Source organism: Rhea americana, unplaced genomic scaffold (assembly GCF_003343005.1).
Source record: "Rhea americana isolate MKP2758 unplaced genomic scaffold, rheAme1 scaffold_153, whole genome shotgun sequence".
NCBI lineage: Eukaryota > Metazoa > Chordata > Aves > Rheiformes > Rheidae > Rhea > Rhea americana.
In genome coordinates, this window is record NW_028185628.1 from 1,414,137 (window position 1) to 1,432,048 (window position 17,912).

A 17,912-nucleotide genomic window follows, 5' to 3' on the forward strand; every position below is an offset into this window, starting at 1 on the left:
AATGGTTTGGAATTTAAAATAATATAGCCATATCTATGCATAGAGTTGATTGTTAAACAAAGATTATTTTACCAGAGAAATTTGATATTAATAAATTGAGGAATTTGATATTTGTAAATAACCTCATGCTAGTACTTCTTCAAATGGTAGACAAAATAATCCTGATAGTGAAGTTGAGTGTGTTTTAAGTTTTCCTCTGAATTTCTCTGGGTGAGTGTTTTTGTCCTTTCTTTTTTCAGGTAAAAGCTAAAGAGAAAAAAATAAAAAAGGAAGGAGAACGTGATGATACAATACCTCCAGACTACAGGTTAACACCAGAGCTGGTAAGTTTTTCATCTTCTCATTGTCCTGTAAATAGGGGACTATCTCCTTCACTCTTTCTGGTCTTGGATAGGGGACATACATGGGGAAAATAAACAGTAGTAGTATTCAATCTGTGGCTTTTCCCTTTTGGTGATTTCTTATCTCTAGGTTCTTCCCCTTCCTTTGAGGGCATAACTTGATTTATCAGGTATCCTCAGCAAATATCAGATCTTCCCAGCTCCGACATTCCCTCTCCAAGAATAATGTGATTTATTTCTTATATTAAACCTCAATGTTGGAAAATATATGTCTTTTTAGAAATGCTATTGGGTATCCTTTTGTGATGTACCCTTAAACACTGTTGCAAAGTGGGATGAAAATTACACTCATTTTTACAATTTGTCACTTGGGATGATGGAGATTTTGTTCAGGGTTAACCTAAACAGCAATAACACTGAAATCTATTTTCATTGCAGTTCTCTTTAGCTTACAGGAATTAATTTTTTTGCCATGATTATTAGCCCTATTGATGTTAACAAAGTTGCCATATAACTGGCCTTGCTGGAGCTGAATGTTAACAGCAGTTTTACCTCTCTATTAGAGATTTCAAGACTGCTTGACTACAGGCCTGGTATTTAACCGTTTTAGTTCATGTGCAAAAGTTTGTCTTTTGCACTCAAAGCCTGTTTTACTTGTGGGTTAATTCCTGCTGTATATTGATACTGTGTTGAGCCAAAGGAGAAATACAGTGATGAACAGGGTTTTCAGTCTCTTGACACATTTGTATCATGCTAGCATTATAGTTGTTTTCTTACCCACTTACTAGGCCATGTAAGAATTCCGTCTGTGTAGGGGAGCTCCTGTTACTGTGTCACTGATTCCAATTTGTGTGCCTTGCTTGTATTATTATGCTAGTGACTGCTGAGTATAGCACTTCTTTTAACAGTGGAAAGATATCAACAATATTTTTATTTTTTACTTTTAGGATAAAGATGGAAAACCAATATTACCAAAACCGGAAGAAAAATCTAAGGTTAGAAAACTGACAGTATTGTAGGAGTGTGAATAGATACTCTGTTTTCTCCCCCTTTGTCATCACTTCTCTCTGTGCAATTATGTAAGTCTCTTAACCTTCCTGTGTGTTTACTTCTTTGCACAAAGCCCAATGTTCTCAAGTGCCAGGTGGAAGCTTATTTTACTGAAATTTACTGATGGTGATTCAAGACTTCATAGTAGGAAAAAGAAATTACTCAGACATTGCAGTTACAGGAAAGACTGTTAATGCAAAGAAAAACTGTAATGAGAAGTTAATATAAGGTTCCCTATAGAAATCTGCTGGAACTGTCAAAAGACAGAAGTGAGACAAGGAAGTCTTTAGATTTCTTGACCATATCCTCTAGTCAGTCATCAGATGATAAGGAACACAACTGGAAAGGAGGAAAAAGCTGCTGTGGACATTTTGCTAATCACAGAGAACAACTTGGATTTTGCAAAATCCATCTCCGTTATGGCCCAGAAAGTGCAAAATATGTTGTAAGAGAAAGTAATAAAGGTTATTTGAAATTACACAGGAAGAAAGCAGAAATTAGGAAAAGGAGCTGTGTGCTGAAGAGATGAAAGGCTTCACTTTGGAAATACTTTGAGTTGAGGAGTGCTGTCAAAATATCTGGGCTRGAACTGGAAAAGTACAAGTAACCTCTGTTCTTCTGAAATAAGCCTAAAGGTCAGGCCAAATCTGAGCAAGAATGAGACTGCGCCTTTTTAACGGAAATACGAAGTCATCTGTATTATTCAAGTTTGAAATATGGAGAAGTGCAAAGACAGTGATGAAAAGACTTAAGGTCTTTATAAATTGGTGTCTGTCAGATCTTAGGACATTTAATCATCTGGATGGGGTAATGTGTGAGAGACTGCACAGAAGAACACCTGCCAAACATGTCATAAGGGGGGAAAAAAGCAGTTATGCTCCGAGGGAATCAGACACTAATATTAAATGATAAGCCTTCCAGTTTCACAGGGAGGCAGAGAGAGAAGAAAGATTAAAAAAAAAAAAAAAAAAAAGTCATCCAGAAGAGGAACATAGCATGAATTAAAGGGGCCTGGTTCCTAGTTTGTGTAATGGCAAATGCAAAATCAGAACAGGAAATGAGCTCAGAATTGTAAAGTCTTGAACCAAAAGAATTAAGAGATTAGCAGGAAAGTAAGTATTGCCATGTTTTCTACCCAGTATCAATCTCAGGCACAAATGTAATTGAATATTTGTCCTTTCAGTGAGTCACAAGGGTATCTTCAGAAATATATTGAAGGATTTTTCTCTGAATTAGTTCTCTATAATTTGTGGAAGGCAGTTCTGAGTAAGATGTGTTTGTCAGTAACTGAGAGCTTTGAAATCAAAAGCAGCAGAACAAAGTTATGTCACTAGCTTAAAAACCTTCAACCACTTTTCATTTCGTTTTCAGTCCCTGATGAATAAAAATACCTTCATTCTTATGATTTCAGCTAGAGTTTTATTCATTTAGGCTTCCATTCTACGTGCTTTTAAGTAGACGCAATGGGATTACTTTTGTGAATTAAACTGTTAGGCCAAAATGATTTTTTGGTTTAGTGGTTTAATGTGTAACTCAGTAGTCATGAAAAGTGGGACTTCATATGGGACCTTGGCAGATGACAGGGGAAAAGTGAGAGGGGGAAATGATAAGAAACTCGCCTGAGGAATAACATTTTACATGTTACGAATTTAACCAAGTAGTCTGTGCTTAGCAAGCAAATGGAGATCCCTGCTAGAAAAGACTTAAATGTTTAGATGTAGACATAAGTTTGAAGGGTCACAGGAGCATCAGCAGTAGGTGATCGAATAGGGGAATACAACTGCATTTTATTCACCATTTGCTGAAATGGTCACAGTAGAAACCATTGAGTGTCAGCAGTCACTGCATAGGCTAAAAAACTTTCAGATGACAAATCCTCTCAGTGGATTTGTGCTTCTGTTGAAAAAGGGGGGGGGAGGGGAATATAAAATGGGAGAACCAGAATTTGATAGTGCTGCTTCCCCCTACCTGTGTGTACTTGAAGTATTATAATTACATAATGCTGCTTAGAGTAAATATTAGCCAGTAAATATTAGTATTTTTTTTTTCTAATGGGAAAAAGTTGCACTTCCCTTTTCACTAGCCCTGTAACAGTATGTTCTTCATTATTTTATGCATTGTGAAATTCATTCTGTTTTGTTTTCTGTAAGCATGAAAGGTTATTTCTGTATAGGCTACAAAAGTTTGTCTACCCTCTGAAAAGTTAAAGTATAATCCTTGGAAAAAAATCAATTAGGAAAAAAGTGATGAGTCACCCATGGTACATATGTCCTTTTTTTTTGCAGCCTTTAAGTGAATCTGATCTTGCTGATGAATTTTCAAAAGACTTTGCCTGCCCTGCACAGCTTGAAGCACAATCCAAACCATCAAAGCCCAGCAGCATATCTGAAGTATGTCTGTCCTGTTTGGTAAAAATACTGACACAAATAATTTTGCTAAGACTGGATAATGCTACTATCATTTTAGGAAAAATCTTTTCTTTGTTTTATTTCTGAGTTTTTTGTTTTGTTTTTTACTGCCTTCAGTGAAACATGCAATATTTCAATTATTGCTTGTATTGAAAACTCTAGTTGGCATTTAATATTTAACTGAAGGGCTTCTAGCTTTAAATTGAGGCCTTCTTTTTCTTGTTTGTGCTTGATTTTAAAAAGCCATTCACCAGGTACATTTGGGTTTATTAGCACAGTCAAAATTCAGTGCATTTGTTCTGTTTCAGAAGCCTTCTGCTCCTGTGCCTGCAAAAACTACTAAGGATGAAGTAGTTCCTCGTGCTGCAGCTTGCACTGTGCAGTCTTCAGCTCCATCAGCTGTTTCTTCAGTGAGTAGTTAGCAGTCTCAGCTGTTGCTAAAGAAAAACTCAGTGCTTTATTTCAGCCTCTTGACGATATGCTATATCATTGCATATTTCAGTAATGCATGTTGTTCTTCCATAGATTTAGCCATATAATAGATCTCTATAACACACTGGCACTTCTTGCAGTAAGATGATAAAGATTATAATGATTTGGTGCTCAACATGTTGAATATATTCTATCTAGCTAAAGAGATAGAAGCGCTTTCTGCTTTTCATTGCATGAACTACCTGTTGAACCACATGTGAACTACATTTCCTATCATTACAAGAATTAATTAGAATTTGTTCTAAGGAGGTTTTTGAATGAAGCTAATGTGTCAAAGGGAACATCATACCTGTAGTCATACCTTTTTTACTGGTTTCAGACATAACAAAGAAACATCTTGTTGCAGAACATAATTGTTAAAAAAATTAGGTGAAGTTAGCATAATTAAAGCCAATCTGCATCTGTTTGTGATTGGGAGGAGTAAATAAAGATCATCAGAATATTGTTAAATTGCTTGCTTGATAGAATGAGGGTAAGTTCACAATATATTTTTCAGTCCTTAGCAGCTGTCCTTCATTTAAGATGCAGGCCAGAGTTACAGGGTTGAAACTTGGGAGCCAGCTGACCAGACGGTGTCACCAGTTGAGTGACCTCTTTGAATTCCCTATAGTGAATTCTTAAGCCTGGCAATTCCCAGGAAAGGCTGAGTGCTTTCCAAATAACATGGTACAAGTCAAATACAAACTGAACAGGGAAGATCTATGACCTTAAAAGAGGAAGTCAGACTAACAGTTGTCATGGTCTCTTCTAGCCTTTAATCCTTTAAACAAGATGTTGTTTGCAAACTTAATAAATACTGCAGTAAAAAAACTAAATTGTACAAAAACCTGTAATGTAACTTAAACCTGCTGAAGATTTTAGCTGTAAATGAGTCTCTGGAAAGAGACAGCATTTACAAGCAAACRTCTCTAAGTTCCCTTATACCTTGAACTGAGCAGGTGCCAAGTATGTGAAAACAATTGGGGAGAGAGGCATTACATTTTTTTCCTTTACTCTTTGGTGTTTACCTTACTTAATATGTGGCTAAAGGTGATAGTATGTCTTTATGAGCAAGTTGCTTCAGCTGCAGCTGAATTCCAAGCTAAGAGTCCTGTTTGACTATATCAGTAATTTTACAGGTTGGCCATCATGAGGCAGATGAAGCATTGGAAGCCTTGTCTAGTAGTCTGGGAAGGAGGGAGCCTGACCCAGAAGAGAAGAAACCTGCTGTGGATAAAGTTAAGGTAGAAAAATAATCAAACCTTGTTCATGTAGCTATATTCAGTGTTGTATTTGCTTAGGCTAAAGAATTTAGAGATAATTTTTTCACTATTTTAAAATAAAATTTTCTTGTGAAACCAATTGTGTTCTGCTTAGAAAGTACTCATGGAATTTGCACAGTGAGTACATTTTCTTAATTGCTTTTCACTTTGTAATGCGTGGTTTCTCTTCAGCCTCTGAAAATTGCATCTGCTTAACATCTCAGTCCTGAGGCAAAGCAGAACTAAAATGCACATTAGAAACAGCACAGAGTTTARCCCTTTCTCAAAAGGAACCAAATTTATGATGAGTTGCTTAAATTAGGACCAGTATATGAAAGTGGGTTTTTTTTCAGTGACAGTATAATTTTAACAGGGAGCCCTATGTCTTGAAAATACTTTAATTCTGTCTTGTATGATGTTGTTCATATCCAAATCTGAATGCCCCCTTTTTGCATCCCCAGGCCATGGGCCAGATGGTATCAAAGGCAGTGAAAAATAGAGGACAGTTATTCTGATGTACTGACACTGTCAGCAGAAAGCATCCGAAGTTGGCTTTRTTGCCTTTTCTTAGTTGTCGTCTTGCAGGGTAATTTGTATGGGGTTAATCCTTTGTGAATCTGGCTACTAATTTCTCTGTTTAGCCTTTGTTTGCGTGTAGTCCAGATAGCTGTTGAGCGCATTTCAAACAAAGTGTAGAATCAAGGCTCAGAGGTGCAGTGCTATTTTGTAATTGGTCTATGCTTGTCTATTCACTTAACTCTGCTACTTTTAATTGAGATAGCTAGAGCTACTCCTGACTTACGCAGGAAGAAACAGGCAGAGATAAAACAGGCTGAGAAGTCGACCTCTTCTCAATTTGCTAATTTTGGCAGTTACTGAATTGAAAGAATAAGTAGACTGAAGACGTTCAAAACTTGCTCGTATCCATTCCTGTTGAGGTATGCTTATTTTCCTTCTTTCTTCTTAGGAGAAAACTAAACAGGAAGAACTCAAAAAACTTGGTGAAGATGAAGAAACAATTCCTCCAGAGTACAGATTAAGAGAAGCAAAAGTAATTCATTTAATGTGCTGCATTAATCTTACTTTCCTTTCATTACTCACTATGTGTGGATGAAGCTGAAGCTCCATTTAATTATTGAATGTTGGCATTTACTTTAGGCATTTTTATACTATATAAAAATTGGCGTTTGTAGTTCATGAATATCTGACATCTTTCATTAGATGCCTGTATAGGCACAGAAGTAGTTTAAATACAGGTATCTACCTGTGAATAATTTTGAATGAAATTAGTGCATGGGGAGCATTTCATTAGCTTTCTGTATTTTAGAAAAACTTAAGAAATTATGATTGGTTTGAAAACACTTCARGTTGGTATTCTTACAAGCATCACCACGTGACTCATTTGGCATAAACAGATTGCTTAAGTATAACCGAGACTTTAACAACACCTGCCACAGCTGCCAGTGTGAGAAGATGCAGCCTCTCTGCATCTAGGAATATTGATATAAAGCTGGAAGTTAGGAATTAATACATACATTTCTGTGGAAATTGAAACAATGAGTAGGGGAGCTCAGAATCCCACATTTCAAATTGCTTTTTGGCACTCAGCTGTATTTTTAAGTTACAGGACCTGTATACTTGAATGACATTTTGGATAACAGCGGTAGATGCTAGAGGTTACAAATTAGATCATTTTTCTGTGTAGTAATTACTTGTCATTCTGTGAATACTCTCAGAATTTGTATTGCACGGTCATGTAAGGACTACTTTTTAATATAAGGAGCTTTGTCTTTTGTAGGATAAAGATGGAAAAACACTCTTGCCAAAACCCGAAGAAAAATCTCAGGTAAGTAAGTGAGTATCCAGATAACTGTTTCATCCATCACTTACTCATGACTAAACTATATTTTTAATAGGAGAAAAGGCTTTAAAAGTTCTCTTTTTTTTTCTATTCAATGATAGCCTATGAGTGAAAATGATCTTTTAGAGGGTTTGACAAAAGGATTTTCCTGTTCTCCAGCCCCTTCTGCACCAGCACCTCCACCAAAAGTAGTAAAGGTGACTATACTTGATTTCTGATACTGTGGTTTATTTTTAAGTTGTTTCAGTAACCTTGATTTTTTTCTATGTTTTCCTTAAATTTTATGTACATTTTCTTAAAATGTAATAAATAAAAAGCAAAAAAACTAGCTTCCTTACAATAAATAAAATAATAGACCAGGACTTTAATCATGAGGGGGAAAAAAGGGTAAATTAATTGTCTTTTTATCAGCTGCTATTATTAGCAATGCTTAGTAGTCAATATTTTAGAAGTGTTATTTAGGGATATAGACAAGCTTGGTGAAATCTTAGCTCCTCCTAAATCATTTTTTTTCCTTTTGGCTTCAGCTAAGCCAGTGTTTGACCCGTTAGTTGAGATGGAAGATTGAGCTTTAACAAACTGAGATAATTGCACAGTGCTTCTCGGAAATAGGCTGAGCTTCTAAGAAAAACAGTATCCTAGAAATAAACTGAATAGGCCTCACTTATATTTCACGTTCACGGGATTTAATAGGTGTTTCTTCCCATGGTACTCTCTACTACCAACAATGCTGTGTCTTCTTTCAGAAAACCAAGAAGGGTAAAAAACCTGCAGAGTCCTCTGAAGTTGTCTCTGCTGCTACGGTTCCTTCAGTGCACTCAGCAGCTCCTCCAGCTTCTACCTCCGTAAGCAACACTTTCTTTTGATCCTTCGTTCCAGTTCAGATCTCGGTGATGAAGGGAAACAAAGTATGATCAGACTGGTTTTACCAGTAGAGTGTCTTGTAAATTTAAATAATCTATTGTTAATGCAATAAATTGGGGGGGGGGATAGGGGTGTGAACCTTTCTCTGGAAAAAAAGAGTTTGAGAGCCTGTGGACATTTCTTCTTCACATTCAGCTGAATGTTAAGACTGCTTCATCTGTTTACTGTCTGAATTCCATTTAATGGTGTATTTCAGTCTGCTTTCGAAAACGCTTCACTTGGAGGAAGTGCCCAACCCTATGTATATTCCTCCAGAATTACAGAGAGTGTGAGAGGATTTTTGCATTTCATTTCTCTGGGTAGATACAGACAGTATCTATCTGCAAATGATTTCATTTTTAGGCAGGTTGGCCTTTGATTAAATTGTTCTTTCTGTGGTTAGCTAGTTACAACGTTTCAAATACTGGTGGCATAGGTGTTGGCATAGTGGCACAGTGATCTCTGAAGCCTGTAAAAGAATGAGTTCAAGGGTGATGATGGGAAAGGCAGCTTCATGACATTAAGGAGAGCTTTCCTTAATTGCATTAAACAGTAATGTTGCAGGTCTCTTCCTTTTTGTTTCTTGATCTGTGCAGTGAGAGCTCCCTCTAGTGTTTTCAATCCAATTTGAGAAGTGAATATAAGAAACTCCTCCCACCTAGGTTTTATTTGGTTTAAGGTTTTTCTTTTCCTAAGCAGTGTTTGAATAAAGTTTTCATGAATAAGCAAAATACCATACATATTGCAGATAAAATATTTTAATTCAGTTTTAATTCAGTCGAATTTCACTTTAGAAAGTTTTACTTTAAATTTTTTAAATGTTTTTAAATTTAAACTTAAAAGTTTGAATTCAGAATGACACTTGCTTAATCTACACTGATAATGATCTTTGCAAAATGAATGGCACCTATCAAATATAATCTTCCTGTAGAACTGGTTTCATCAGATCAGTTTGGCTTACGTGTAACAAAAGAAAGGCATTAAAATCAACTCTGTAACCCCTTTTTGAAATTAGATGTTCTCTAGGTCTGAATAACCTGTAATTTTTTTCCAGCTATTATCAGTGCATTGCAGTTACAAAGGCGGAGTTGATTGTTCATTGTTTGTTGAAATTAACAGTTCATTAGTCAGTATTTATTTTAGCTTGATGAACTAAATTATTTTTACAGCTGATTTGCTTTTGCGAATACATTTATACTTTGCTAGGGAGGAAAAGAGATGGACGAAGCCTTAGATCTCCTGTCTGATTCCTTGGGGCAAAGAGAACCTGACCCTGATGAGAACAAACCAGTTGTGGATAAAGTAAAGGTAATAAAAGACATACTGAAATTTGTGCTAGCTGAAAGAACTGAGATAGCTACTTTATTTTATAAGAATTTTTTAAAGAGGGGGTACCATGGTACCCCTCGTAGAAGTACATGGCATATGATTTTCAGATATAGGACTAAAATTACTAGGAAAAAAAMCATAGTAATTATTGTACCTCATGTAGCCTTATTAATCATTTCTCTTTGTTTTTTGATTCTCAGCATACACTCTTGAATCAGCTGAAATCTTTGAGTTTTGTGGTAAATGTTGAATTAGTTAGTGTATTTTAGATATGTTGAAGTGATAGTGGAACTGTTAGGAGAAATTTGCAATAATTTCACTTCAGTGCCTTTTATTACCATTATTCTAACTATTTTTCAGTTTTCTTCCTTTGTTTCTAAAATGAATTTTATGGCCTTTTTGTCAAACTTAGTTGAATTTTTAACGTCTCAGATGTCGAGTTTATCAAAAGACATGTGAATTAATTCAGTTCTGTTCTTTCACTAGTTTGTTACTTTTTTTTTAATTTAATCTTTCTCTTTATAATTGTGTAAAGGCCTGAATCTAAAGCATTCCATTAAGCATGAAATGCATGTTCCTGGTATGCTTGTCAGAAATTAAAGCAGTATAAATAGAAAAATAAACCTAGTGTGATGATGGGGTACACAGGAGCTTGTGGTGTCCTCCAGTAGTGTTGTATTTGAAACTGTCTCTGCGTGCTAAGTCTGGGGAGAAGTGTGAGCCCCCCTTGATCGGTTTGGGTGATAGGTGAAGTGCCATCTGTTATGCCACACATGCTCAGACAGATTCACAGCTAAGGTATCGTAAGAACGTCAATTTTACGGTTAAGCTGCTGTTGCAGCTCATGGATGAGCTTCAGTGTGGAAGTGTAGAATAAGGTTTTTAAAGTTATATTGTTGAAAAGCAACTGACTGTTGACATAGCTATTTTCTTTATGTTGTGCTGTTACTGTGTATATGTATTTTTAACTTATTAAATGTGTACATTCATTGACAACTAGTAATTTAGAAAGTTTTATATGTGTAATACACTCTTCACAGTGGAATAGATAGATGGTTATTTCCAATAATTCTGAACTTTTAATTTCAAGAAGGGTTGCTGTCCTCATGTATTCAAGCTTAATGAACAGTTTGCTAATGTTTCTAGCATTTCTGCTGATTTGTCAAACTTTGATATCGTACATAATAGAGAAGAACAACTTGTAACTGTTGCAGTTGCTTATTAGCATCTCAAAGTACTAAAAAAGGGGATCAGTATTAAAGTTGTTAAAAATTAAATACTTTCAGGAAAAGGCTGAATCTGAGCACAGAGACAAACTTGGAGAAAGAGATGATACTATCCCACCAGACTATCAGAAACTTCTGGAGTCAGGTGGAGAGGTAAGCAGAAGCTTTGTTAAGGTTTTATTCAGCTGTCCTGCTGCAACGCTAGAAGTTTGTACATGCGAGCCAGTCTTGCCATCTCTGGAATTCAGGGAAGAACAGTGAGGCTGAGTAAGCATGTAAGTTATATTTATGTATTAGAATTGAGCATGTATACTTGGAGCAGGTCTCCMGATCATTGTATATATTTGATTTAGGAAAAAAAAATAAAAGAAAAAAGGAAAAAAAAACAGTTTTAGATTTGTGGGTGTTTTTTTTTTTCCTTCTGAATTGGGTAATTTGAACAAGTAAACACTTTAAACCAAACAATTGCAATCAACAGAAGCTGGAGATTGAGCAGTAGACATTCCAGTTAATCAGGTGCWGTGTTGTAGGTGCTCAGGAGAACCAGGTGAACAAATAGGGAGTCCCCCTTAACGAGTCTGACATTACAGTCTCCTGTAAACAGGGCACATTTGCGCACTGTGGACAATGATGCTTATTCATTCAAAATAGTTTTATACTTGAGGCAGAGAGCATCGTACAGATTATATTTGTGAAAAACTTACTGCCCTGTGGAACTGTCATTCACTGTATGAGTTACTGACAGTGATTTAATCTTATCCACCAAGAGGGAGTCACAGGAAACTATTTTTCCAGTAGAAGCAGCGTGATCACAAGGATAGAAAGGTGAGATCACAGACATGTAATCAAAAAAACTGATCATGAAAATAAAGTGGCTTTGAGATAGCCACGTAACATGAGAAATAAAGAAATTAGTTCAGAAAGGTTTGATTTTCTTGATAATCTGTAAATTCCCAATGTAATATGTAAGTACTTGTATCCTAAAACTAATCTGACTAGCTCAAAATAAAGATGAAATCTTTCTTCTTTTCAAGGATAAACCAGTAAAGCCACCAGCAAAGGATGGTGTGAAACCCAAGGAAAAAAAGGTTAAACTTATTATATTTTTGTTATATAATTTGTTTCATTCAGTGTGCTCTGATTTTTTTTTTTTTCCCAAAGTGGTGTCACTGTAGATTCAAGGCATGATTTATTGTAAATTCTCACAAATGCTGTTGAATGCAGTGAGTAATTGTAGCAATGTGGACAGTAAAATTTTTCTTAAGGGTAACTCTTCATAGTATGTATAGGTTTTGTGCATAACATAGTATGGATATTAAGACCCAGTATTCAAAACTTGTGTAATTTGGGAATGTCAAATAGATACTCCATTTTTAACATATGTATCAAGCTATGAGATGTTTTATTAAGAAAAGGGTGATTAAACCAGGCTTAAATACCTGAAAAATAAATTGTCTGTCAGGAAGTAGTGCATATTGTATGACTTCAGAATCATAATTATTGCAGAAGCCTGCAGATGACTCTGCAGCTATTGATGCTCTATCGGGTGACTTTGATACATGTGCAAAGGCTCCTGAGACATCACAGCACTCAAAGGTAGGACATTTTCTACCATCTTGCAAAATAAACTTTTTTTTTCACTAACCTATGAATGTTCTTTATTTTTCTTTGCAATTTATGTTTGAAGCTGGCCTTTTTGGAAGGTACTGTCAAGATGTAATGGTTGTCATTTTCTTTAAAGAAAGTTTGAAGTTTCTTCTTAAATGTTTGGGGAGAGGCGGGTTTGAGATATTTAGGGTCTTCTAGAGAGCTAAGACAGGCTATGAAACATGAGTTTAGCAGGAAATTCTGGTAACAGATTTTGTGTATGGATTACAGCTTCTAAATAAATAAATATAAGGGGAAAAAGAGAAAGGCAGAGTTTTTAATGCCTGCCTGCACAACCTGGGAGTAGTTGTAGGCTGGAACAGAGAAGCAATTCAGGAGGGGTTTTGCAGAGAAAGTAGAGAATTTGGAGAGAATTTTTATTACACATCAGGGAAGATGATAGAGTTGCCAATAAAAATGAAGCAGTGGATTGGARAGTGTTTGTAGTGAGAAGCGGAGCGTTTGTTTGTCCTGTCATCAGCTTAAAAACAGCTGGCTCACTTCTTTTCCTTCCAGCAAGGTGGGGAGAATGTGAGGCTGTATGAAACGAAGTAGCAATGGYAGCTGCGCGTATTTGGAAGTCATAAATGTGAGGATGGTGTTATATATGTGAAAAGGGATGATCGTGCTGGAAAGTGATTTAAAAGAGGAGACTGAGATTTGATCTGTGTTTGGGTAGAAGCATAGAAGCGCTATGAGACTTGCTTCTTGCTTGCTCTCCCTCAACCTTAACCCAGTATTTGCTGCCTTGAGCCCGGACAGTGGGAGAGATCTTGGCTTGCTCTAAGACATCTGCTGTACTTGCTTCCAGCCTCTCTGCACTGGCACGTCCTGAGAGGAGAAGGAAGAAACAAATAAAGCTTGAATTTACTGCATTTTTGAGCAATTCACTGTACTAGTAGTCAAATCTTAATTCCTTCTGCCAGACACAGCCATGGGAGCGTAACCTGTTCCCAGGTGAATTCTGAATTTGTTTCCTTAATCTTATACCACAAAGCAGTCCATTACCAAAAGAGAATTACAAGTTTGTTCATACTTAAAATGTTGATTATGGTCCTGTTCTGTGCTTCTATGCTTATGATGGTTGCTCTCCTCTACCACTAAGTTAAAAAATTATATATATAAACTAAAAAATTATTGAAACTGAAGCTCAGATCAGATGCAATTCCCAGAAGGAAATGACTCCATTCCTAAATAGCTCTTCTGACCATTACAGAGCAGTAGAAATCTGCATGTTCACCCATAGGAAAAATGTAGATCTAATACCTTCTGACTGGCAGCAATTGAGGCCTTTTCTCAGTATGCCTATTAATTAATAAATATTAGGCTTACTACAAATGTTGAATTTTTGCCACATAAAAATGTTTGGGAACTGTAAAAGCTAATTTTCTGATTCATATTCACTCACACAGTGCAATCTGTTAATCTCTTCCAAATAATTTCTTTCCCCTTTCCCAGAAGAATAGTTGTTTGATACATGTTTTTTGAATTTCTTCTGAGTCTCCTAGCAATTGCTGGCGTTATGGCTTATTTTTAATCAATACTTTCTCATTGCTATGCAACCTGATCCTTTTAGCCACACTCTTGCATGAAAATTTCCCCCCCCACACACCAAGCTCATCCTGTTCCCGGAAGGGAATTCTAGATCAGCACAGCTAGATCATTATACCTAAACAAAACTAATTCTGTGTTTCAGGTTGGGGGAGATACACATGTGCTAACACTCAGGGCTTACTTTGACAGTGAATCCCGAGATGGCTCATTTTAAACATAGTCTTCGTATTTTAAATACCATATAAGGATAGTTTATTTGGCTGTGAGCTTTAGAGCAAAATCTTCAGGTGCAATATTATTGCTTTGTATTAAAYGTAAGATCTGCCCAAATATGTCAGCTTTATTATTTTTGTGTGTTTTCTGATACCCTGGTCTCCCCAGTACTAAACAAGGCTCAAGATTCTAGCTTTCTTTGGACTAAGGAAGTAATTACATGTATATGCAATTGAATTTTAAGGTGGGAACCTTAAAATCAGTGTCTAAAATAATTTGTTATGGCAGGTGTATAGAAGGGGTGACCTCTGATTCTCTGATCTGTTTGTAATTGTAACTATTTTGTTCTTTGGAGTGTAGGACAAAAGCGAAAAGACCACCACCACCACTAAACCAGCCCCCAAAGAGGAAAGAAAACCCAAAGATCCTAAAAAGGTAGGTCCACGCTACCAGGTGGACAGTCAGGGTTACCACAGGGTGTAAATGTAGAACTGACAACTAGAATTTGGATTCATATTATCTGKGTATTAGTTTGCAGAAAGTTTTACAATAAAAAGCTCAATTTGGTCCACTGACATATGTATGCACATGAGAAGAAAGCATCCCTCTATGTACTGCTCGGACTCCTCGCTGTCTCATTTGCTCTTCTAAGACCGTCGCGCCTCCTGGGCCTGTGCTTGCGCCCGGATCCCCGTGATTTATCTTTAAAAATGAACAAAAGCCTACATATATTCATTAAAAAATTGCAGAATGAATCTAGTAGAAAGGGGAGGATGGTCGTTTCTTTAAAAGATGCATTAAAAAAATGCATGGCTTGCTTTTTTCCTTTGTGATCCACAAATACAGAAAATGAATTTTGGTAAAAATAGATTTAGGAAGAAACTTCTCCCATCAAGTTGTTCTCTCACTCATCTGAGAKAGATGCAGAGAGCTACCTGAATCAAATGATAAAACACAAGATTTCTAGAGCAGATATGTTAAGTGATTACAGTGTAGGAGGTTTTTTTTTCACTATAAAATTGCTGCTCATTTCTTTTGAGTAACAACAAAACTGTTACATAGTTTTCAAGGTAGAATGGGAAATTTTTAATTCCCCTTCAGAAGGATACGGGGTTTTGGTAGGTTCTGAGTTGTGATTGGATCACTAGCATAGGATAGATGATACCAAGAAATAGGGTATGAAGAGGTCAGCCACAGACTTTGGAATAAAACAAGCAATGGAGTAAAAATGAAGATAAACATGCACAAAAATTTACAAATGTTCTTCCTAAGTTATCTTTATTTCCCATGGACATCATACTTGTTTGAACTGTGACTTCATATGAGTATCTGTCATTGTTTTATTTCAAATTTTAGTAAGAAACTATGAACTAAGCTCTCTCATGCATCTTTTCTCTCTTCAGACAAGGGAACAGTCCTCCAGCAGCAAATCTGAGAAGCAGAAAAAAAGCTAAACGTTAACATTATTGGGTGAGATTTCTTGTCTATTCTCTGAACTACTATAAAGACAGTTTACATAAGTGTTATTAAAGATAAGTCTTGGTGACACTCCTGACTTAAACAAGGAGATGGCTCACTGTGAGGATTCTCTACAATGACGTTCAAAAACATCCCAAGTATTTTCTCTAAGCAGAAAGGGGCATGCTAGTTTTCTGTCTTCCTGTCCCCACATCTCCTGAAGTTTATATAATTCTAAGTATTCCAAGACTTGACACTTCTACTGCTTTCCAAGTAGGGCCTTTATACAGAATAAGAAAGACCAAGCATATTTCAACTGATTATTTTTATCTGTGGTACAGTGAGCTTCTCTCATTATTTCTCTACTAGGCTAATTTTGGAACAATGTCTGGATATTAAAAAAAAATCTATAAAAACAGCTAAGCTGATAGGTATAGCTGTTTTCAGTGTTCTGTTCTTGGCTTAAATATAGTGCTGTTCTATATATTTGTTCCATTATTACTATATATTTCTTTATATTCAGCTTGGTCACACCTTTAATGTAATTGTAGGTAATTACACTCTCTCATACTCATCACGGAGTTCATGGAAGTCATCGCAAACTGCTGACCTTACTGTAGTATCACTTTTGAACAAGACCTAATGGCTTTTGATACTACTTTTGGATTTCTTTCTCTCCCTGGATGTTCTGATAATTCTTCTCCAATATATTTGTAATTCTTTTCCAAGCTAATGTGTTTTATGCTTACCTTCTTTCACTTTTTTTTTTTTTTTTTTTTTTTTTTTTTTTTTTTTTTTTTTTNTGGTCCATCCCTTCTCATCCCCCCTGTTTCAGGATCTTGGCATATGATGTAAAAAGTCTTCCTGCTGCTGCTGAATAATTATTCTTGAAGAACAAAAGCTGATGCAAAAAGCATGTGGTTATTCTGGGTGGTTTTTGTACAGTGGTATTTGCTGCAGGTTTTTCTTATTTTCTTCTTTTTCAGTAATGGATTACAATTTCTTTTTTCTAGCCATTCATTTTATTGTAGATACATTTTGAATTTTTGTRGTTTTCAGTTCTGAGAGGGAAAGGATGCTTTATATTTGTAAGAAATATATTTCATAAATTAATAGCAATGCCAAAAAAATTTGCAAATTTTTGCACATAATCTCCACATAGTGCCTGTAAATCTCAGAAAAGCTCCTAAGTATTTGCTAGCATTTTTATCATGGCAGTGAATGCATTAAGAATTCTGGAATGTAATGAGCTTTAGTTATCCGTACCCTGGCTGTGCGAAGTATTTCCTCGAGGCAGTTCCTGGTAAGAAACCATAGGTAACTGTGGATATCTAAAGAATGAGAAACTGATGATTAACTGCTTCATCAAGAGCATCTAATTAAAAAAATAAATTTTGGATGATGCCTTAACCATAGTTAAAACAACCCCAAAACCACTAGAAAAGGAGGAATCTTACTTTTTTACTTCCAATTGCATCTGTGCTGTTATAATTCCAGGAGTCTCAGGTCTGATCCAAATACAAATCACCATGTACCACAGACACCATTATTATCACAGAAGGTGGGGGTGGGGGGAGAAAGTACCTGAGCCTTAACAGAAGTTAACGAGAAACCCGGGTGGACRGGAGAAGGTTGTTCACTGTTTCTAGACCTTGCCTCTGCTCCTGTCAGCGCTGCGGCTGGGAGCGATGGAACAGAGCAGAAGTTCATGCTGTAACGTTGAGCTGGTCCTCAAGAGAGCAGGCACCGAGAGCAGGCAGCCCCTAACAAGGTCTGCTGGGGGTTTACAGGCTGGTGGCACCTCAGTGTGCCGAGTTCCTCACTTTGCTTGCCTCTGTCTGAATTATCTGTAAAATGTTTTTGCACGTCCTTACACATGTGTACTACTTCACYGGTAGTTTACAGAGGAAGGTAATGTTGGGGACAGTATCTGTAAGGATATAACAATCTGACTCTAGTATATAGTATTCCAGACAGAGACAGCCCAAAGATTTTAAATGGAGGATAATCAGAGTTTTGACTGTACTTAGCAGTCTGTATCGAGAACCTGTGTCACACTAATAAAGTTTTTTAGAATGTATTATGTCTGTAATGTCTTTCATCTTCTTCAGCTGCTACCTGAATAGGCATTTAAAGGCAGAAGACGAACATCCACCTTAGAAATAATTTAGAAATAARCATTAGCATAT

General features: G+C 36.3%; 1 protein-coding gene across 1 annotated transcript in view; it reads left to right on the forward strand.

Annotated features, from left to right (window-relative positions):
* CAST (calpastatin) overlaps positions 1-17,803 on the forward strand; it is a 57,068-nt gene extending 39,265 nt beyond the window's left edge. The window contains exons 15-30 of the mRNA XM_085299762.1: positions 240-323; positions 1,289-1,336; positions 3,677-3,781; positions 4,108-4,209; positions 5,410-5,514; positions 6,500-6,583; positions 7,331-7,378; positions 7,495-7,590; positions 8,140-8,238; positions 9,503-9,604; positions 10,912-11,004; positions 11,886-11,939; positions 12,358-12,447; positions 14,621-14,700; positions 15,669-15,735; positions 16,559-17,803. Of these exons, the coding sequence (XP_085155888.1) occupies positions 240-323; positions 1,289-1,336; positions 3,677-3,781; positions 4,108-4,209; positions 5,410-5,514; positions 6,500-6,583; positions 7,331-7,378; positions 7,495-7,590; positions 8,140-8,238; positions 9,503-9,604; positions 10,912-11,004; positions 11,886-11,939; positions 12,358-12,447; positions 14,621-14,700; positions 15,669-15,726 (1,248 nt within the window). The 3' untranslated portion in view covers positions 15,727-15,735; positions 16,559-17,803. The remainder of the gene's footprint in view (positions 1-239; positions 324-1,288; positions 1,337-3,676; positions 3,782-4,107; positions 4,210-5,409; positions 5,515-6,499; positions 6,584-7,330; positions 7,379-7,494; positions 7,591-8,139; positions 8,239-9,502; positions 9,605-10,911; positions 11,005-11,885; positions 11,940-12,357; positions 12,448-14,620; positions 14,701-15,668; positions 15,736-16,558) is intronic.
* Positions 17,804-17,912: the final 109 nt, after the last annotated feature.